The sequence below is a fragment of the Dipodomys ordii genome, unplaced genomic scaffold (genome assembly GCF_000151885.1).
Source record: "Dipodomys ordii isolate 6190 unplaced genomic scaffold, Dord_2.0 Scaffold66, whole genome shotgun sequence".
In the NCBI taxonomy this organism is placed as follows: domain Eukaryota; kingdom Metazoa; phylum Chordata; class Mammalia; order Rodentia; family Heteromyidae; genus Dipodomys; species Dipodomys ordii.
In genome coordinates, this window is record NW_012267282.1 from 152,382 (window position 1) to 174,851 (window position 22,470).

Genomic DNA, 22,470 nt, shown 5'->3' on the forward strand with positions numbered 1-22,470 from the left:
AGCTCAAGGCTAGCTCTCTACCACTTGAGCCACAGCACCACTTCCGGCTTTTTTTCTTTTTGCTTATGTGGTGCTGAGGAATCGAACCCAGGGCCACAGGCATGTAAGGCAAGCGCTCTATCACTGAGCCACCTTCCCAGCCCAGAGGTATCTTTGTTATTGGTTGATCTTTTCTGGATACTTTCTTCATATGTTTGGGGTCTAATGCAAGTTTGGAACCTGCTGTGCTTGGGAGCCCTTTAGAACCTTTCCTACCTCACTACTGACTAGTTCACCCACCAGGGGAAATACTGCAGGTAATTTAATTATAAGAAATCTCTGTCTTACACCTGTAAATCTTGGGCTACTCAGGAAGCTGAGATCAGGAGGATTGAAGCTCTAAGCCAGCCTGGTCAGAAACGTTCACCAAGTTTCATCTTCAGAATAATCAGCAAGGGCTGGGTAGGTGGCTCAGTGGTAGAGCGCTTGCCTTGCATGCTCAAGGCCCTGGGTTCGATTCCTCAGCACCACGTAAGCAAAAAGAAAAAAGCCGGAAGTGGCCCTGTGGCTCAAGTGGTAGAGCGCTAGCCTTGAGCTGAAGAGCTGAGGGACAGCGCCCAGGCCCAGAGTTCAGGACCCACGACCGGACCCAAAAAAAAAAAAAATCAGCAAAAGGCAGGGCTGTAGCCACGGCACAAGTGGTAAAATGTCAGTGAGCAAAGAAGCTGAGCAAGCCAGAAATCCTGAGTTCAAACTCAGGCACAGGCAGTTTTGTTTTCCTTTTTTTCTTTTTATAAGTGCTGGTCCTAAGGCTTGAACTTGGGGCTTAGACATTGTTCCTGAGCTTTTCTCCTCAAAGCTAGGGCTCTACCACATTGAGCCACATTTCCTCTCCCAGTTTTCTAGTGGTTAATTGGGGATAAGACTCTCCTGCCTGGGTTGGCTTTGAGCCATAATCCTTAGATCTCAGCATCCTAAGTAGCTAGAACACAGGGGTGAGCTACCAGCACCTGCTGATATAGGTAATTTTTTTTTAATTTTTTTAAATTTTTTGGTCAGTCGTGGGGCTGGAACTCTTGGCCTGGGCACTGTCCCTAGTTCTTCAGCTCAAAGCGAGTGCTCTACTGCTTGAGCCACAGCACTACTTCTGGTTTTCTAGTGGTTTATTGGAGATAAGAGTCTCACAGACTTTCCTTCCTGAGCTGGCTTTGAACCGTGATCCTCAGATCTCAGAGTAGCTAGGATTACAGGTGTGAGCCACTGGTGTCCAGTGGTACAGGCAATTTTTTAAAAGTTGTGGGGGTTTTTTTGGAGGGAGGGGTCCTATACTAGGGCTTGAACTTACAGCTTGGGGACTGCCACTTAGCTGTTGTGCTCAAGACTAGTGCTCTACCACTTAAGCCACAGCTTTACTGGTTAATTGGGATGCCCAGGCTAGATTCCAACTGTGATCCTCAAAGATCAGCCTCCTCAGAACATAAATTACACTTACCAGTGCCCTGCTATTTTCTTATTCTTTGAGAAGGAAATACATTTATGCATAGTAATATTACTGGATGAGACTGAATTTGGCATGAGCGTAAAGTCACTGTTGTTTAAACCTAAGTGTTTTTAACTTAACTGGTAGTTAAGACTTGTGTCTTTACTTGTGCAGAATTTTTCTGCTCAAATTACCTCTTTGCCTTAAGATTTTTTGTTCTGGAGAATATAAGCTTTAAAAAAAATTATTGTAAAGGTGATGAACGGGGGTTACAGTTACATAAGGTAATGAGTACATTTCTTTTTAAACCCTTGTTAACTCCTCCCTCATAATTCTCCCCTCTCCCCTCTCAAATATAAACTTGAACTCTGAGCCTGGGAGCTGTCCCTGAGCTCTTCAGTGAGTGTTCTACCACTTGAGCCACAGTGCCACTTCTGGTTTTCTAGTGGTTCATTGGAGATAAGAGTCTCAAGGACTTTCCTGCCTGGGCTGGCTTTGAACCATGATCCTCAGATCTCAGCCGCCTGACCAAAGATTTCTTATTCTTATTTAAATTAAAAGGAAACAGTATTTAAATTCTACAGCCCCTGCTGGGAAGATGGCTCAGTGGTAGAGCGCTTGCCTTGCATACCTGAGGCCCTGGGTTCGATTCCTTAGCACCACATAAGTAAAAAGAAAAAAGCCAGAAGTGGTGCTATGGGAAGATGGCTCAGTGGTAGAGCGCTTGCCTTGCATACCTGAGGCCCTGGGTTCGATTCCTCAGCACCACATAAGCAAAAAGAAAAAAGCCAGAAGTGGTGCTATGGCTCAAGTGGTAGAGCGCTAGCCTTGAGCTGAAGAGCTGAGGGACAGCGCCCAGGCCCAGAGTTCAGGCCCCACAACCGGACCCAAAAAAAAAAAAAAAAATTCTACAGCCCCTGAATGGAGGGTGAGGCCAATGCCAGTTTATCGGTGAGGATATGGAGGTTCAGTGCTCCTATGCACATGTTCCTGGGTTCTATATAACTGTATGTCTGAATGGCTCCATCTTGTTAAACCACAATGTCCAACATAGTCTCTTTTTCTTTGTAGGTGCCAGTGTTGAAGTAAGCAGAGCTTCTAGGGAAGAAGGAAGCCCCAGTAGACCTGGCCAGGGGGCCCTCTGTCAAAATGGGCCATCACTGCAGTTCTCAGAATCTTCCTTGTCTCTTGATCCCACCACAAGTCCAGTGGGTCCTGATGCCTCTCCAGGTGTGGCTGGTTTCCATGACAACCTAAGGAAGTCTCAGGGAACTAGTGCTGAGGGCAGTGTTAGAAAAGAAGCTTTGGAGTCTCTCAGGCTCAGTCTTCCCATGCAAGAAACGCAACTGTGTAAGCATCTGTTCCCACCCAGTTCTTGTCAACCCCTCCTCTAAGCATCCAGCAGTCAGTGCCTCACTGCTCCCTTCGGAGCAGTCAGAACTGCCTGCCAGCCTGTTCCTGGGGTGGGGAGGGAAGGGTGGATATTATGTTTAATAAGGTAGCTTTCTTTTTTTTTTATTTTTTATTTTTGGTCAGTCGTGGGGCTTGAACTCTGGGCCTGGGCGCTGTCCCTCAGCTCTTCAGCTCAAGGCGAGCGCTCTACCATTTGAGCTACAGCGCCACTTACGGTTTTCTGGTAGTTTATTGGAGATAGGGGTCTCACGGTCTTTCCTGCCCAGGCTGGCTTTGAACCGCGATCCTCAGATTTCAGCCTCCTGAGTAGCTAGCATTACAGGTGTGAGCCACCAGCGCCCGGCGTAAATATACTCTAAATTTGTTTTGTTTCTGGGGTTTTTTTTTGGTGGTTTTTTTTTGGGTCCGGTCATGGGGCCTGAACTCTGGGCCTGCACTCTGTCCCTCAGCTCTTCAGCTCAAGGCTAGCACTTTACGAAAGTGTTCTTTATGCATGTTCTTTCTATTTTATTTTTCTATTTTTATTTCATAATGTTAGTATTAATGTATACGAAAGGGTTACTGTTTTATGTCAGGTAATGAGTATCACCTCTTCCTTCTCTTTCCTCCAGTTTACCTCTTTCATCCCTGCCCACAAGTTGCATAGTTCATTTTCCACATAGTGTCTACTGAGTACCATGACTGAATTTGTTCATCCTTGTCCCCTCCATTTCTGAGCTTCCCTTTATTTCCTCAAAAGGCAGCAAAAAAAGAAACAAAACTAAACAAACAACAAAAAAAGGACCCCCTAAAACAAAAAGCAACATTACCAAAAAAACTCATGTTTCTATTTCCTGGTTTATGAATATTTTAATCAGCATTTATTTTGTGTTGATCATTGAGGGTACAAAGATAGAGCAAGTTCCACACTGGCAGTCTGTGAGCTCAAAACACCTCAAATCTATTTCCAGAACCTTATTTTTTATGGTAGACATATATATGTATATTACACAGTGAGATTATATACCCTTATCTACCTTTGTAGCCTCATTCTTGCCTTCTAGATAAGTGATTCTTCTCAGGCTTTTATAAACTTACCCGGATTTTTGGTCTTTTTTTTTTTGGTCATGGGGCTTAAACTCTGGGCCTGAGGACTGTCCCTCAGCTCAAGGCAAGCGCTCTACCACTTGAGCCACAGCACCACTTCCAGTTTTCTGTTGGTTAATTGGAGATAAGAGTCTCATAGCCTTTCCTGTCTGGGCTGGCTTTGAACTGTGATCCTTAGATCTCAGCCTCCTGAGTAGCTAGAATTACAGGCCCTTGAGACCCTTAACTCCAGTTAACCACCAAAAAAACTGGAAGTGGCGCTGTGGCTCAAATGATAGAGCGCTAGCCTTGAGCTGAAGAGCTGAGGGACAGTACCAAGGCCCAGAAGTCAAGCTCCACGACTGACATTAAAAAAAAAAAGTTGTTAAATTACTGCTTTTTTTTTTTTTTTAGTCAGTCGTGGGGCCTGAACTCTGGGCCTGGGCACTGTCCCTCAGCTTTTCAGCTCAAGGCTAGCGCTCTACCACTTGAGCCACAGCGCCACTTCTGGCTTTTTTCATTTTGCTTATGTGGTGCTGGGGAATTGAACCCAGGGCCTCATGCATGCAAGGCAAGCGCTCTACCACTGAACCACCTTTCCAGCCCCAGCTTAAACATTCTTGATTTTACAGAAGTTGTAACATACCTGGTACTGTAGGAATGGATAGCATCATTGTTAATATGGTGACCCTTTTCCTGGGTCATCATTGAGTGCCATATCATTGAGATTGTGTCATTTTTTCATAATCACTCAGAGAAATTTGAGCAACTTATATAGATCCAGAAAAGAGTCTCAGCTTATGAGATTTGAGGGTCTTAGCCTTTGAGTACTCAGCTCTGGCACCAATTTTAAATTCTTTTTTTTTAATTGTAAAAATACTGTACAGAGGGGTTAAAATTACATGGGCAAGCCGGGCGCTGGTGGCTCACGCTTGTAATCCTAGCTACTCAGGAGGCTGAGATCTGAGGATCACGGTTCAAAGCCAGCCCGGGCAGGAGAGACCAAACCACCAGAAAACCGGAAGTGGCGCTGTAGCTCAATTGGTAGAGTGCTCGCCTTGAGCTGAAGAGCTGAAGGACAGCACCCAGGCCCAGAGTTCAAGCCCCACGACCGACCAAAAAAAAAAAAAAATTACATGGGCAAGGTAATGAGTACATTTCTTATCGAGCATTATTGCCTCCTCCTTTGTTTCCCCTTCCCATCCTTCCCCCCCCCACTCTCTCCTTCCTCCCTCCAAATTCTTTTTATACTAAAATGTATTTTATCATCTGTCTCCTATCTTACCAGCTGAAAATCCTTTGTGGGTTTTTTTTTTTGGGGTCCGGTCGTGGGGCCTGAACTCTGGGCCTGGGCACTGTCCCTCAGCTCTTCAGCTTAAGGCTAGCACGCTACCACTTGAGCCACAGCGCCACTTCCGGCTTTTTTCTTATGTGGTGCTGAGGAATCGAACACAGGGCCTTGAACATGCAAGGCAAGTGCTCTACCACTGAGCCACCTTCCCAGCCCCCCTTTGTGGGTTTTGTACTTACAGTACAGACAGGCTTATTACATAACAAGTGTGTCTCTTACAAGGTAGATCCTGTCGGTAGTTTGTGGCCAAGGCTTACAGTTTTCTCTTGATCTGGAAATTGTCCTGTAACTCTGTGGCTACATATTGTGTAGGAACTAAAATGTACTGGTCATTAAATTCAACCAAACGAAGCTGTCATTACCAGTTTGTTCTCTATGTCCTCCATTATGAGTTTCTCTGTGGCCATTTTCCTACAGGTTCCACAGCCTCTTCCCTGTCCCTGGAAAAGGAGGACATGGTCCGACTTCAGGCCAGAAAGCGGCTGGAAGAGCAGCTCAGGCAGTACCGAGTGAAGCGTCATCAGGAGAGGGTAAGTCTCTTCTTGAGCTGATGTCTGGGCTGCATCCTATCTCCTTGGTTTGTCTGCTCCTGTGTGAGGTCTGAATGAATCTAGTTCCTGTGGCATGATATTCTTGTTCACTCTCACTTTTTCTGTTGTTTTCTAGTTATCCTTGCTGTTGATAGGTCCAGCTGCATTTCACTGTTTGTGATTTTTTTCTTCTCATCCTCTCTTGTATGCCCTGCTCTGGGATAATAGAATGACTTTTGTAGATAACAGAACTGAGGGTTGTTGTTTTTTTATCCCCCAATTAAAGAAGGTTATGCCAGGCATTGGTGGCTCCTGCCTGTAATCCTAGCTACTCAGGAGGCTGAGATCAGAGAATCATGGTTCAAAACCAGTCTGTGTAGGAAAGTCTGTGACACTCTTGTCTCTAATTAACCATCAGAAAACCAGAAGTGGAGCTGTGGCTCAAAGTGCAAGTAAAGTGCAAACCTTGACTAAAAAGCTCAGGGACAACACCCAGGCCTTGAATTCAAGCCCCACAACCAGCAAAAAGAAAAAGAAAGAATGTTAATTGCTGTATACTTTCTGGGTGATTTTTTTTTTTTTTTTGGTCAGTCATGGCACTTGAACTCTGGGCCTGGGTGCTGTCTCTGAGCTGTTTAGCTCAAGGCAGGCACACTACCACTTGAGCCACAGCTCCACTTCTGGTTTTCTGATGGTTAGTTGGATGTAAGAGTCTCACAGATGTTCCTGCCAGGGCTAGCTTTGAACTGCAACCCTCAGATCTCAGCCTCCTTAGTAGCTTGGACAGGTGTGAGCCATTGGCACCCTGCTCTGGGTGAAGATCTTGGAGTGTTGTTTTCTAATTATCTTTTGGTTCTTTTCTTTTCAGTCTAGTCAACCTTCATCAAAAATGAGACTTTTTAGCACACTTGATCCTGAGCTCATGTTAAATCCAGAAACCTTGCCAAGGGCCAGTACTGTGGCTATGACAAAAGAGTACTCTTTTCTGCGTACTAGTGTCCCTCGGGGGCCTAAGGTGGGCAGCTTAGGGCTGCTGGCACACCCTAAGGATAAGAAGAGTTCCAAGTCAAACAAAATTCGGTCTCTGGCAGATTATAGAACTGAAGATTCAAGTGACTCTGGTGGCCTTGGCTCTGCTGCCACCTCTGTTGGGGGCGCACTGAAGCAAAGCAGAAGCAGTACCTCAGTCATATCTGAGGTCAGCCCATCTCCTGAGGCTAGTGATCGTCTAGAGAGCACCTTGCTGACTGGGGACACTGTAATTGAGGCTGATGGAAATGAGAGTGACAGCTCCTCGCACAGCAGCCTCTCCACCCTTGGAGCCTGTGGTGTCTCGGTGAACATGAGCACACAGGGAGCTCCCTGTGTGGTCAATGGCCAGGAATTGGCCCTGGGCCAGTTCCCTTCAATTAAGGATGTACTGCAGGCTGCAGCAGCTGAGCACCAAGACCAGGTGTTAGAAGTCAATGGGGAGGTACGGAGCCGCAGAGACAGCATCTGTAGCAGGTAAGGCAGTGGCCTGGCCTTTGACACTGCACTCTGGACCACTGCCACATGTCTCAAAGAACATTGTATCTTTCCTGATGCCTTTCTAGTCTTGATCTTAGCATTTCACACAGCTCTGTTTCTTATAAGAAAGTAGAGTCAGCTCTGATCAGCAATTGTGTTTGATATTAAAACATCCTGTCTTTCCATATTTACACAGACCTAGCTCTAATACCACACAAACACTTATAGGGATGTAGACTTCCCAAGCAAGCTGTAATATGATACCTTCAGAGGCCTGCTGTAGAAAGCCACATGGGCTAAGCTTTAGCTTATTACTTAAGTCTTTTTACTTATTTATTTAAAATATATGAGAAGGGGGCTGGGAAGGTGGCTCAGTAGTAGACTGCTTGCCTTGCATGCATGAGGCCCTGGGTTCGATTCCTCAGCACCACATAAGCAGAAAAGGCTGGAAGTGGTGCTGTGGCTCAAGTGGTAGAGCACTAGCCTTAAGCTGAAGAGCTGAGGGACAGTACCCAGGCCCAGAGTTCAGGCACCATGACTGGCAAAAAAAAAAAAAAATATATATATATATATATACGTATGTGTATATATATATATATATATATATATATATATATATATATATATATATATATATACACATGAGAAGGAGCTGGGTGCTGGTGGTTCACACCTGTAATCCTAGCTACTTAGGAGCTGAGATCTGAGAATCATAGTTCAAATCCAGTCCAAGCAGGAAAGTCCATGAGATTTATCTCCAATTAATCAGAAAAAGCTGAAAGTGGAGCTTTGGCTCAAATGGTAAAGTACTAATCTTGGGCAAAAAAGCAGCTCAGGACAGTACCCAGGCCTTGAGTTCAAGCCCCAGGATGGATGGATGGATGGATGGATGGATGGATGGATGGATGGAAGGATGGATAGATAGATGGATAAATTATAACTATTTGCACACACGCACACACACAGGATGGGGAGTGGCAATGGTATATAGAATTTGGAGACTGAAGGGCTTCCTCGTGACCCTGTTTCCTGTCTCTCAGTGTGTCTGTGGAAAGTTCTCTTGCTGAAACACAAGATGAAATGCTGCAGGTTCTTAAAGAAAAAATGAGACTTGAAGGACAACTGGAGGCTTTGTCATTGGAAGCTAGTCAGGTAAGAGATATTTGATGAGCCAAATCTTTGGAAAGAATGTATGGTTCTTTTTTTTTTTTTTTAATTTTTTGAGTCCGGTCGTGGGGCCTGAACTCTGGGCCTGGGCGCTGTCCCTTAGCTCTTCAGCCCAGGGATAGCGCTCTACCACTTGAGCCACAGTGCCACTTCCTGCTTTTTTCTTTTTGCTTATGTGGTGCTGAGGAATTGAACCCAGGGCCTCAGGCATGCAAGACAAGCGCTCTACCACTGAGCCACCTTCCCAGCCCCTTATGGTTCCTTTTTGCTAGATAGAAAGCTTTACAGATGCCTTCATTTTATTTTATTCATTTTTAATTTTTATTTTAATTTTTATTTTTTTTGTCGGTCCTTGGGCTTGAACTCTGGGCCTGGGCACGGTCCCTCAGCTCTTCAGCTCAAGGAGAGGGCTCTAGCGCTTGAGCCACAGCGCCACTTACGGTTTTTGAGTGGTTTATTGGAGATAAGAGTCTGACGGATTTTCCTGCCTGGGCTGGCTTTGAACCATGATCCCCAGATCTCAGTCTCCTGAGTAGCTAGGATTACAGGCATAAGCCACCAGCGCCTGGCTTAGCTTTTTTTGTCTTCTTCCTTGTTTGGATTTGAGTCATGTCAAGCCAAGATCTAGATTGTCATAACTACTTTCCTTCTGTCATCTCTCTTTCTGGATACTAATACATTTCTGTAGAATTTACCCAGTTAACTTGATCATATTAGCTATTTGTTCTGTTTGTTGAATTTGTTGTCTTCCCAGTTTTCTCCAGTGTGTGAGTTTAGGACTCCCACAGGTACTTCTAGATAGATCTGGTTTAGCAGAATTCGCTGGTGGGTGAATAGGACTTGCTTTGCCTTTCACTCACATTTTTTTCTTTTCATTGTGGTTGGGATTTGAACCTAGAGGCCTTCTGCAGCTGTATAGGTGCTCTAGCACAGAGCTAAACTCTAGCCCTCACTGTCTTCTTGTTTTGGCTGGTCATTACTGCTCCTAGCTCTTCCTGGGAAGAGCTGTTATGGTCACACAGGGCCAATCCTGTATCTTGTGTCTGTGGCTCAATCTCATGGAAATTTCACTTACAGCTTCAGCAGTTCCCTGAAGATGTTTTTTGCTCATTTTCCTCAAAAGATAAGTCTAGCTACTTTTTCTCTCTTAGGGATCCCTTAACATACCTAGATTGTTTACAGTACATATGTGTGTGTACATGTAAGCATGTACAAACCAGTGGTTTTCTAATCCTCTTGACAGTGAATATTGACTTCTGTTTTCTTCAATGTAGTTACATTGCTAGCATGGACTATACTCATGTCTCTGACCTCTTGAAAAATTACTTTCTTAATTTTAATTTTTTGTGAACATACTGTACAGAAGGGAAAATTACTTTCTTTGAGGGGCAACTGTCTTTTTTTTTTTTGGTCGTGGGCCTGAACTCTGGGCCTGGGCATTGTCCCTCAGCTCTTCAACTCAGGATAGGGCTCTACCACTTGAGCCACTTCCGGCTTTTTCTGTTTATGTGGTGCTGAGGAATTGAACCCAGAGCCTCATGCATGCAAGGCAAGCTCTCTACCACTGAGCCACCTTCCCAGCCCCTATCAAATTCTTTTTCTTTTCTTTTCTTTTTTTTTGTTGGTTGTGGGGCTTGAACTCTGGGCTTGAGTGCTGTCCCTGCTTTCTTCAGCTCAAGGCAAGTGCTCTACCACTTGAGCCACAGCACCACTTCCGGTTTTCTAGTGGTTTATTGAAGATGTCTCATAGACTTTCCTGCCTGGGCTGGCTTTGAACCGTGATCCTCAGATCTCAGCCTCCTTAGTAGCTAGGATTTCATGTGTGAACCACCAGCACCTGGCTTGTTTCTGCAGTCTTGTTCATATGTTGGAGCTCTTATTCTGAAAGAAGTCACTGTTTTGTTTGGGGTATTTTCAGGCACTTAAAGAGAAGGCTGAGCTGCAGGCCCAGCTTGCTGCCCTGAGCACACGGCTGCAGGCACAGGTGGAACACAGCCACAGCAGCCAGCAAAAACAAGATTCTCTCAGTTCTGAAGTGGACACTTTAAAACAGTCTTGTTGGGATCTGGAGCAGGCCATGACCGACCTCCAGAATATGCTGGAAGCCAAAAATGCCAGCCTGGCATCCTCAAACAACGACTTGCAGGTGGCAGAGGAACAGTACCAGAGACTGATGGCCAAAGTGGAGGACATGCAGAGAAATATCCTTAGCAAGGACAACACAGGTGAGGCCCTAGCCCTGAGATCCCCTTCTGGAACCTGACGTACTGGTTCTGTCATACAGATGAGGCCACAGTATCATGTCAGCATATAGTTTCCACCTAGCATGTCTGCTTTGCTAAAGTAAATGCAAGTTTTTATTGACATCATGGACTTATGTACTTTTTTTGGTGGGGTGGGGGGGTCATAGGGCTTAAACTCTGGGCCTGGGCGCTGTCCCTGAGCTCTTCATCTCAAGGCTAGTGCTCTACCACTTGAGCCACAGCACCATTTCCTGTTTTCTGGTGTTTAATTGGAGATAAGAGTCTCATGGACTTTCCTGCCCATGCTGGCTTTAAACCATGATCCTCAGATCTCAGCATCCTGAGTAGCTAAGATTACAGGCATGAGCCACCAGCAGCCAGTTTCTGTACATTTTTTGAGCCACATCATCGCTTCCAGTTTTCTGATGGCTAATTGGAGATAAGAGTCTCATGGGTCTTCCTGCCCAGACTGGCTTTGAACCGTGATCCTCAGATCTCAGCCTCCTGTGTAGCTAGGATTACAGACATTTAGCCACCAGTGCCCAGCTTCTGTACATTTTTGTGTGAATGTGTCAGAGGGTATACCAGGGTCTTAAGAATTGGCTTAGTATAGTTAGCCATTATTTTCATTCATTCTGCCTCGAGTCCAGTGTTACTTAGGGGAGTAGAGATGCCTGCTTATTTCAGATTCTGTCTAATGTATTTAAGAGCAACATCAGAATAGCAGGGGATTGGGACAGCTGGCTATGCACAGAGACCTTCTGCCTTCAGTCTCCACTGGAACCAGTCCCCATCTGCATGTCCTTTCATTTCAGTTGGGGCTATGAGGCTATGCTTCAGATCTCGTCACCTAGAGAAGACCAAAACAGAATGAGCCCTCTGGAATAAAATATTATTTCTTTATTAGGTTCTCAGACTTGAAGCATTTTATGATACCCAGTGCCTTAGGGAAATTAAAATTCAAAGGTTTCTGAACTCCAAGATAGCTTTATATCTCTAAGGGTTCCAAGCGCTCAGTAGACAATGGTTTTCAGGCAGCAGCACTGACCCAACTTACGGTGCACTGCTTAGTTATAGTCTCTGTACCTGTCTGACTGTGTGATGTGAGTACAGAAGGGTTCAGGAACCCCTCTCATCTTTTTGAGATATAACCACTCTAGGCTTTGAAGTACTACAGTCAGAGTCATGAACATTCTCCCCCCTCACCCCTTTGTATTGATACTGTGGTTGAACTCAGGGCCTGAGCACTGTCCCTAAGCTTCTTTTTGCTCAAGGCTAGTGCTTGAGCCACAGCACCACTTTCGGCTTTTTCTGAGTAGTTTATTGGCGATAGGAATCTCACAGACTTTTCCTACCTACCTACCTAGGCTAGCTTCAAACTGCTATCCTCAGATCTCAGACTCCTGAGTAGCTAGGATTACAGGCATGAGCCAATGGTTCTCAGCATGAACCTTCTTAAACTATACTACTCATGTTTTTTTCCTTTAAAACTTTTGAGCTGGATGGTTGTGCCTGTAATCCTAGCTACTCAGGAGACTGAGATCTGAGGATCATGGTTCAAGCTGGCTAAGACAAAAGTCTGTGAGATGGTTATGTCCAGTTAACCAAAAAGCTAGAAGTAGCCAGGCGCCGGTGGCTCACGCCTGTAATTCTAGCTACTCAGAAGGCTGAGATCTGAGGTTCGAGGTTCAGAATCAGCCCGGGCAGGAAAGTGTGTGAGACTCTTATCCCCAGTAAACCACCATAAAACCGGAAGTGGCGCTGTCACTCAAGTGGTAGAGTGCTCGTCTTGAGCTGAAGAGCTGAGGGACAGCACTCAGGCCTAGAGTTCAAGACCCACGACTGACAAAAAAGAAGCTTAGAAGTAGGCTGAGAATGTGGTAATTTAAGCTACTCAGGAGGCAGGAGGATTGCAAGTTGTAGGCTAGCCAGGGTGAATGAGTGTGTAGTTAAATAATAGATTGCTTGTTTAGCATGCATAATGCACAAGACCCTGAGTTTAAACATCTGCTATATCACAGAGGAAGAAAAAGGAGAAAATTAGAAAATGTCCTCAGAAAGAATACATACTTAAATCTAGGGACTGTAGTTTTAAATTAAAATGCGTCTGACTTATTTGTATTCTGATTTGGGTTGTCAATAACTTCCTATCTTGCTGTCTTACACTCCTTCCATCCTGCCCTACTCATACTAAGACTGACCATGTGGTAAGCTAGTACAGAATCAGCCATGCTGTGCCCTTGCTGAGTTTATTTATGTCTGATAAACATTGTTAGAGGATGTGTCCATACAAATCTTTTGAACACATCGTTTGTACTTGATCCTCACAGATCCGCAGCTGCATTTGACTACTCACTTAAATTTTATTTGTAACCCCTATGTCAGTAGTCATAGCATTTTTCATGGCTATTCTTGGATATCTGCAGGGTGGCTAGAAATTTAAGTTGCTCAATGCACAAACTCCCAGCTAAGGTAGTGTAAGGAAACATTCTTGCTTGCCCTCAGATCCTATCTTCAGCTCAGACTGTTGTCTCTTTAGTGCCACACTTAAGTTTTTGTGCTATTTTAGGCATGATTTTGCTGTTTAGTGACCCTAGACACTTTGTCCTGAAGTGTGAGTAGACTGTGAGCTGTTTGTTGAAAAATAGATTTGTTACAGAAACTATTCTGGCACTGTAGCTAGCTTACATAGCTTCTGACTGAGCTCATGTTAATAAATTACATTTTAAGTAAGATATCTTTAAATAGAAGAACACATAAATGAAGGTCATGTGTTGATCCGTTGTTGGAGAGGATTTGTTTAGGGGCTTCCAGTACCTACACATGTATCTCCATGTCTGTCACTGCCAGGTTTGTGGTAACTTTTAGAACATGACCACTGTAGATAGCCAGCATCAACTGTACTTCTTACTCTCTGCAGAACCTGACTTTGGGTCAGATGTCCACACAGAGCTGTGGCTCTCCTGTTGGTGCTGTTTAGTCTGAGCTGGCTGTGCTTGCTCACTTTCAGTGCACGACCTTCGGCAGCAGATGGCAGCCCTGCAGAGCCAACTCCAGCAAGTGCAGCTGGAGCGCACGACACTGACCAGCAAGCTTCAGGCATCACAGGCTGAAATTGCATCTCTGCACCATGCTCGGCAGTGGTATCAGCAACAGCTTGCCCTGGCCCAGGAGGCTCGGGTCAGGCTTCAGGGCGAAGTAGCTCACATCCAGGTATGGCCGGGGACTCCATTCAGGGAGACGGCATGTACAGGCGTTTCTGGTTTTACACATCACAGATATGTTTCCCTTTAATGTCCACCAAGCATCAGTATAGTCCATATCATCTTGTATAGAAGTCTCCACATGACCTGACACAGAAGCCTTCTAGATTCTGCTTCGGTGTTTTATTTTGACATGTTCTTGTTAATGGTGTGACTCAAGTTATAGAGTGCCTACTTAGCAGGAGTGAAGCCCTGAGTTCAAACTCTAAATTACCAAAACAAAATAAAGCAGAACATTGAGATACCTTGCTCTGGACTGTCTCATGTCCCTGTCTCTGCTAGTTAGTCCTGTCCCTTGTCCACACGGTAACTCATTGTTTAACCCTAGCCTTCAAGTTCATATCTGTTGGGCTTTGGGGGCCTTCTTACTTGCCTCTGAATCCTCTCCCAGTTCTTTGATGGGTTAGAGTATGGCAGGCATTCTCTTCCCTACAGCTTTACCTTGCTCCAGCTGCTTAGTCTCAGGACTGTGTAGTCACCACATTTTCCCCTGTGAGCTCCTTTCCAGGTCCTGAGTTTTCCTCTTTCCGGTTAATTTTTCTAGTGGACGCAATCCTGTTTCCTAGTTCAGAACATGAACATTAGCATGGCTGGGCTGATCTTTCAAACACACTCCAACACAAATATGCACTTCTGATATGGCTTGACACGTCGCTATGCAGGCCAGCTGTGTGCAAACCTGGCATGTTGGTGTATGTACCCTTTGGTGTGTGTACTTCACCTCTGCCTTGCCTATTGGCAGCCTCTTAGACTTATGTGCTTTTGGAAGAAGGAGTAGGCTTGAAATCACTTTGTGCCAAAGCTCAGTACCTGACTTGTTATGTTAAAGAACACCTTTAGATAGGGCTCCTCCTCTGGGAGGTTCAGAAATATGCCTTTTTTTTTTTTTTTTGCCCCCTCCAGTTGTGGGGCTTGAACTCAGGGCCTGGGGGCTGTCCCTGAGCTAATTTTGCTCAAGGATAGTGCTCTACCATTTTGAGCCACAGCATCACTTCCAAGGTTTTGGTGGTTAATTGGAGAACAGAGTCTCATGGACTTTCCAGCCTCCTCAGGAGCTGAGCTGACAGACGTGAGCTCCTGGTGCCTGGCTTAGAAGTACACCTGTGAAGCTGGGCACTGGTGGCTCAGGCCTGTAATCCTCACTAATGAGGAGGCTGAGATCTGAGGTCTCGGTTCAAAGCCAGCCAGGCAGGAAAGTCCGTGAGACTCTTACCTCCAATAAACCACCAGAAAACCAGAAGTGGTGCTGTGGCTGAAGTGGTAGAGCGCTTGCCTAAGCTGAAGAGCTGAGGGACATCAGGCCCAGAGTTCAAGGCTCACACTGGACCAAAAAACAAGACGTACACCTTTGATAGGAATTCTGTATAGGTTCTAACCAAAATGCATGATCTTGGGTGTGATGACCTGACTTCTGGGTACCCAGCCTTCACTTCTTAGGTATTCCCAAGTTCGAGGAGGTCTGTCTTGTAGTGGCAGTGAGGCCTATATGCTAAGTCCAGTGTGACAATAAGGAAGTCAGGGACTGTCCCTGCTGTGGAAGACAGGAGAGGGACGGCTGGCAGTTGTCTGAGGCAGAGTCCCTTACCCAGGTATCTAAGGATAGGCTGGTCTGAACTTGATGTCTAATGTCAAGCAGCTTTTTATCTCCTGGGTCTGTCTTTGAAGGTTGGACAGATGACCCAGGCTGGCCTGCTGGAGCACCTGAAGCTTGAAAACGTGTCCCTGTCCCATCAACTGACAGAAACACAGCACAGATCCATAAAGGAGAAGGAGCGCATAGCTGTCCAGCTCCAGAGCATTGAGGTGAGGACTGTGGCAGTCAGTGCTCATTTTTATCTAGCTTTGGGTCCTGCTATATACATGTTCATAAGTATATGCAAACAACTAAATATAAATATGCCTTTATGTACATAAGCATGTACAGAAGGACATAAAATATAAACATTTGATATTTTTTTTTCTTTTTAAAAAATGTTATTTTCTGGGCGCAGGCTGACATGTTGGATCAGGAAGCAGCTTTTGTGCAGATTCGGGAGGCAAAGACAATGGTCGAAGAAGACCTCCAGAGAAGGCTGGAAGAGTTTGAAGGGGAGCGGGAACAGCTACAGAAGTTGGCAGACTCGGCAGCATCTCTGGAGCAGCATTTGGAACAAGTAAGTAGCTGCAGCCACTCTGGAAACCATACTCACAGAGGCTTCCCCAGGTCTGCACACAGATGGCCTGCATAGCAGTATGTCAAGGCATATCAGAAGTGCACATTTGTGTTGAAGCACGTTGGAGTGTGTTTGAGGGATCAGGCTGCTGCCATATCAGCCCAGGTATGGATTTACACTTCTGTTCTTGTTCTGTACTAGGAAAGATGCTCTGAGAAGTCCCCCACAATTGTTTAAATCAGGCTTGGAGCACAGCTCAAGTGGTAGAGTTTCTGCTTAGTAAGAACGAAGCCCTGAGCTTAAACCCCATTACTGTCTCCTTAAAAGAATTAATCCTGGACAGGGAAAAAGTTGATTCTTGCGGCCAAGTTGAAGGCAACCAGTTGAGTTTATCATCTGTTTCCAGGTGAAGTTGACGCTGCACCAGCGAGATGAACAACTTGATGCAGTGCAGAAGGAACACCTGGATCTGATAAAGCAGCTCGCCTCAACACAGGAGGCTCTGCAGGCCAAGGGGCAGTCCCTCGATGAGCTGCAGACACACTACGATGAGTTGCAGGCGAGGCTAGAGGAGCTGCAGGGAGAGGCTGCTTCTAGGGAGGACACAATTCGCTTCCTGCAGAATGAGAAGATTGTCTTGGAGGTGGCTCTGCAGGCAGCCAAGAGTGACAAGGATGAACTTGACAGAGGAACAAGGCGCTTAGAAGAAGACACCGAGGAGACTTCAAGTCTTTTAGAGCAATTGAAACAAGAGTTGGCCATCAAGTCCAGCCAGGTAAAGTAGTGTGATGTTAGGTTGTAAATAGATGCTGGTCATTTGATTTCCTTTTTAGAAGTGTGATTAAACCAAGGGAAAATGCACTAAGGCAGTGATCCCAACAGCCTACACTGTGTCCTGGACCTGAAAGTGAGAGTTTTTGTTTTTATTTTTTCTTTCCCAGTCCTGGGGCTTGAACTCAGGGCCTTGGCATTGCCCCCAAGTAGCACTCTACCACTTGAGTCACAGCGCTACTTTGGCTTTTTCTGTGTTCGTGGTACTGAGGAATCAAACCCAGGGCTTCATGCAACTAGGCAAGCACTCTACCACTAAGCCAAATTCCCAACCCATGAAACTGAGTTGTTTTTTTTTTTTTGTCGGTCGTGTGGCTTGAACTCTGGGCCTGGGCGCTGTCCCTCAGCTCTTCAGCTCAAGGCGAGTGCTCTACCACTTGAGCTACAGTGCCACTTCCGCTTTTCTGGTGGTTTATTGGAGATAGGAGTCTCACGGTCTCTCCTGCCCGGGCTGGCTTTGAACCGTGATCCTCAGATCTCAGCCTCCTGAGTAGCTAGAATTACAGGCATGAGCCACCAGCGCCTGGCTGAAACTGAGTTTTGTTTGGTCTTTTGAAAATATTCCTCAAGATGTCTTTCCCAGCTTAAATTGCTGCAGGAAACTTGATTTCCTTTCCCTCTACCTGTAGAGATTATGAGACAGTGCACAGAATGGGACAAGTGGCCAACACTAGGTCCAGTGTGGGCCTGCCCTGTGGACACACAGGATCCTGGTATATAAGAGCATAGCTCAGCATTCTACCATACTTGGGGAGTGCCAATGTGCTTATAATAATAGCACATGTCAGATGTAGGCAGACATGTAAAAAGGGTGTTCCAGAGGTGCAGTCAATATCAAGGAATGATTATGTCTTTAAACTTTAGTTTATAAAGACCAAGGGTTAGCCAGGTACAGTGGCTCATGTCTATAATCCTAGCTACTCAGGGGGCTGAGATCTGAGGATTGCAATTCAAAGCCAGCCGAGGCAGGAAAGTCCATGAAACTCTTATCTCCGCAAGTGGTGCTATGGCTCAAGTGGTAGAATGCTAGTCTTGAGCTGAAGAGCTGAGAGATAGCACCCAGGCCTACAGTTCAGGTCCAATGACTGACCCCTCCGTGCCCACCCCCACAAAAAAAGACCAAGGATTAGAGTGATTGCTGGTTGTTTCCCCTCCGGGAATACAATAATGGTACATATGGGTGTGGGGAATTTCTAGCCTATGGTGTAAGGCCTGTGAAATCATTTGGTATATTACAAGACAGACACTATTGGCTGCCCACGTGCTATCTGCCTATGTTGATAACAGTCTTGTGGACATTCCCTTCCCTGACTGGCTTTGAATGTCAATCCTCATACTTGTCTCCTTTGCAGCTAGGCTTACAAGTGTGAGCCACTAGCACCTGGCTCTGTTAGAGCTCTTTATTGCCTGTTAGGTTGGTTAGAAGGACAATGCTCGGATTTTACTGTGGTTTTTTTTTTTTTTCCAAAGAAAGCTACTTGTACAAGCCCTTGGATTGTGATTATTTCTCTGTAAGAAGGTAGAGCACAGTGGGATTGTGTTCCTATCACACTATGAAACTGCGTTCTTACCTCTGTACTCTGATTCCTGCCGTGGAGGGTCAGAAGCAGCCTAATGGGAGAATAGAAATGCCTCTCAGACTGGCATGTAGAAGTGTACTGGCCATGTGTGTGTGTGCCCTCATGCATCTCCGAGACAGTGCTGTCCAATTAGGGGCCTAAAGTTTGCTGACCTTGCCTTCCCCTTGCCTAGTTCATCCTGTTGTTCTTTCTGTGGAACTCCTTTGAAGATAGGGGCAGGTGACAAAGTAGTTAAAGGGGATGAAGGACTTGTCTGGAACAAACAGCGTTTTGATCTTTATCTGGATTATTTAGGAAGCATTTTCCATATTGTAGGAAAATGGCTCAATCATTTCTTAACAGCTCAAGTTATCACTGGGGTTTGTAAGGAATATGCTTTGGTCTTAGGAATCATTTAAACATAGAAAGCTTTGACCCTTGAATAAGTTCTTCCCATTTCTGACACTGACTCTAGACAGCACTCTGACCACTGTACATCCCAGACAACTACAGATGACAGCTACCATGTAGTGAACATGTTCCACTGGTGCCTCTGGGCCCTGTCGCATGACAGCAGGTCTGGGTGTCATGTAGTATGGTCCTGTGCCACAAGGGCATTTGTGTCACATGGCTTTTGTTGGGCGGAGGGGGGGTTGAGGCTTGTCTGCTCATGGCTCCTGGTATACCACTTGACACACCTTCAGCCCAGCTTTTTGCTGGATAATTGGTAACGGAGTCTTAAGGACTACTCTCATCGACTTTTCTGCCTGGGCTGGTTTCAAACTGTGATCTTCTAGGTCTCATCCTCCTGAGTAGCTAGGATTCTAGGAGTTAAGACCTTGTGGCCCATTCTCAAAAGCATTTTTTGTTGGGGCTCAGAGTGTGTCTCAGCTAGTGCTTTTGCCTAACCTGTACCTGAGTTCAATCCTCAGAATCAGGGGGCAGGAAATGCCTTTTTACTGTGTCAAAATAGCATTTCACATGCACAAATCATTCCGTAGGCATAGTAGCTTGCTCTATAGCTAAAAGTGTGTACCCTATAAAAATCCAAATGGTGTAGTGGGCTGATCTCTGACAGGCTTTGGGTAGTAAGGATGCAAGGTTTTCCTTTCCTTCCTTCCTCCCTTCCCCTCCCTCCCTCCCCCCTCTCTCTTCTTTCTTTCCTTCTTTGTTTCTCTCTCTCTTTCTTTCTCTCTCTCTCTCCCTTCCTTCCTTCCTTCCTTCTTTCCTTCCTTCCTTCCTTCCTTTCTTTCTTTCTTGGTTCGGTCATGGGGCCTGAACTTTGGGCCTGGGCACTGTCCCTCAGCTCAAGGCTAGCACTCTAGCTCTTGAGCCACAGCACCACTTCCGACTTTTTTCTTTTTGCTTATGTGGTGCTGAGGAATCGAACCCATGGCCTCATGCATACAAGGCAAGCGGTTCTACCACTGAGCCACCTTCCCAGCCCCAGGAACTTTTTTTTCTTTTCTTTTCTTTTGTTGGTTGTGGGGCCAGAACTCTAGGCCTGGGTGCTGTCCCTCAGCTCTTCAGCTCTCTCTACCACTTGAGCCACAGCACTACTTCTGGCTTTTTCTGCTTATGTGGTGCTGAGGAATCAAACCCAGGGCCTCATGCATGCTAGGCAAGCACTCTACCACTGAGCCACCTTCCCAGCCCCTCTTTTTTTGTTGTTGTTGGTGGGGCTTGAACTCTGGGCCTGGGTGGTGTCCCTCAGCTCTTCAGCTCAAGGCTAGTGCTCTATCACTTGAGCCACAAGCACCACTTGCAGCTTTTTCTGCTTATGTGGTGCTGAGGAATCGAACCCAGGGCCTCATGCATGCTAGGCAAGCACTCTACCCCTGAGCCACCTTCCCAGCCCCTCCCTCCCTCTCCCCTCCCCTCCCCCCTCCCCTTCCCTCCCCTATCTCTTTCTTTCTTCCTTTCCTTCCTTCCTTCCTTCCTTCTTTCTTTCCTCCTTCCTTCCTTCCTTCCTTCCTTCCTTCCTTCCTTCTTTCTTTCCTCCTTCCTTCCTTCCTTCCTTCCTTTTGTCATGGGGCCTGAACTCTGTGCCTGGACGCTATCCCTCAGCTCTTCAGCTCAAGGCTCATGCTCTACCAATTGAGCCACAGCAAGATTTCCAGTTTTTTCTGCTTATGTGGTGCTGAGGAATCAAACCCAGGGCCTCATGCATGCTAGGCAAGCACTCTACCACTGAGCCACCTTCCCAGCCTCTCTTTTTTTGTTGTTGTTGGTGGGGCTTGAACTCTGGGCCTGGGTGGTGTCCCTCAGCTCTTCAGCTCAAGGCTAGTGCTCTACCACTTGAGCCACAAGCGCCACTTGCAGCTTTTTCTTCTTACGTGGTACCTAGGAATTGAACCCAGGGCCTCATGCATGCTAGGCAAGCACTCTACCACTGATGTACCTTCCCTGCCCCCCAAATTAGCTTTGAACCATGATCTTCAGACTAACTCAGACTCCTGAATAGCTAATAATTACAGGTATGAGCTACTGGCACCTGTCTTCATGGCAAAGAGGGAGGATGCTAGTAATGTATCCCTAAGTAATTCTTGGGCCATCAGCCTGGGTCTGGTTGCAGTCTCTCTTTGGTGAGTTGACTAGATCTGGCTCATAGGAAATGCCACTGGGTACAGGCCTTGAGCCCTCAGGCACCTTTTTTGTGAAACTCCCATAGGTGGAACATTTGGAGCAGGAGACAGCCTCCCTGAAGAAGCAGATGCAGAAGGTAAAGGAACAGTTTCTTCAGCAAAAGGTAAGAGAGGTCTGCTGTTCTTGTTTGAAACTGTCAGATACAGCTTCTAACAGTCACCTTTGCATCAGTAGAACAAAATCAGTCAGGTAGAAGGACACATTCAGGTCTTCGTTTAAATTTTTTTTCTCTTTTTTTATTATAAGGATAATGTACACAGGGGTTACCATTACATAAGTGAAATAATGAGTACATTTTGTTTTGTCAGTCTTGAGGTCCTTGGCACTGTGCCTGATCTCTTTTGCTCAAGGCTAGTGCTCTACCATTTTGAACCATAGCTCCACTTCTGGTATTTGAATGGTTAATTGGAGATGAGAGTCTCATGGGGACTATTGTCCTCAGGCTGGCTTTGAACCACAGTCCTCAGATCTCAGCTTCCTGAGTAGCTAGGATTATAGGTGTGAGCCACTTGTACCCAGCTAGGCGTACATTTCTTTTTGGACAATGTCACCCCTTTTCTCGTTCTCTCCCAGGTTTTTTCTTGTGTTCTCACAGGTTGTAAAATTCATTTTTAACAGTGTCTAGTGAGTACCGCAGCTGCATTTGTTCACCTTTGTCCTCCATTTCTGTGCATGTCTTCCTTCTTGAAGGCATTCCATTAATCTAAGATACCTTCCTTCCCTCATCACAGTCTAAGGTCAGCATGCCTTTTTGCAGGAAAGTCTGGAGGTCTACAATCTCCAGAAGTTGCCTGTGGCACTTGCAATGATGGTACCTGTCATGACACCCTCTTACTATGACTTCCATGAGCTGTGTATATTGTGCATTGTTGTTAGTATACCAGTTGTGTTTGCTGTATAAAGTGTCGGAAATTTGTACCCTGAACCTATATTAAAACAAATTATGTTGTGCCCAAAAGCCATAGGATTTGAATTCTGGTGAATTGTGAAGCTAAGGTCTGCTGGTGAAAGAATGCCTCTGATTCTGCACTTCCTTGCATAGTACCAGTTGAATGACTTACAGGTTCTGAGAGAGGAAGACCACTCACAGCAGTGCTATAATTGTATTTCTGTGTATAATTGAGATAGAAACACAAGGGCTGGGCGCCTATGGCTTACGCCTCTAATCCTAGCTACTCAGGAGGCTGAGATCTGAGGATTGAGGTTCAAAGCCAGCCCAAGCAGGAATATTTGTGAGACTCTATCTCCAATAAACCACTAGAAAACCGGAAGTTGCGCTGT

The 22,470-nt window shown here is 45.8% G+C and overlaps 1 protein-coding gene across 3 annotated transcripts in view; it reads left to right on the plus strand.

Annotated features, from left to right (window-relative positions):
- The window catches only part of Golga3 (golgin A3), a 44,580-nt gene that overhangs the window by 2,368 nt on the left and 19,742 nt on the right, over positions 1-22,470 (plus strand). For 2 of the 3 annotated variants that reach the window (XM_013023161.1, XM_013023160.1), the window contains 10 exons: positions 2,531-2,809; positions 5,706-5,818; positions 6,687-7,324; positions 8,368-8,479; positions 10,413-10,719; positions 13,748-13,950; positions 15,666-15,803; positions 15,992-16,153; positions 16,560-16,928; positions 21,215-21,292. In XM_013023161.1, the coding sequence (XP_012878615.1) occupies positions 2,531-2,809; positions 5,706-5,818; positions 6,687-7,324; positions 8,368-8,479; positions 10,413-10,719; positions 13,748-13,950; positions 15,666-15,803; positions 15,992-16,153; positions 16,560-16,928; positions 21,215-21,292 (2,399 nt within the window). The remainder of the gene's footprint in view (positions 1-2,530; positions 2,810-5,705; positions 5,819-6,686; positions 7,325-8,367; positions 8,480-10,412; positions 10,720-13,747; positions 13,951-15,665; positions 15,804-15,991; positions 16,154-16,559; positions 16,929-21,214; positions 21,293-22,470) is intronic. The other variant, XM_013023162.1, reaches the window with a different exon arrangement.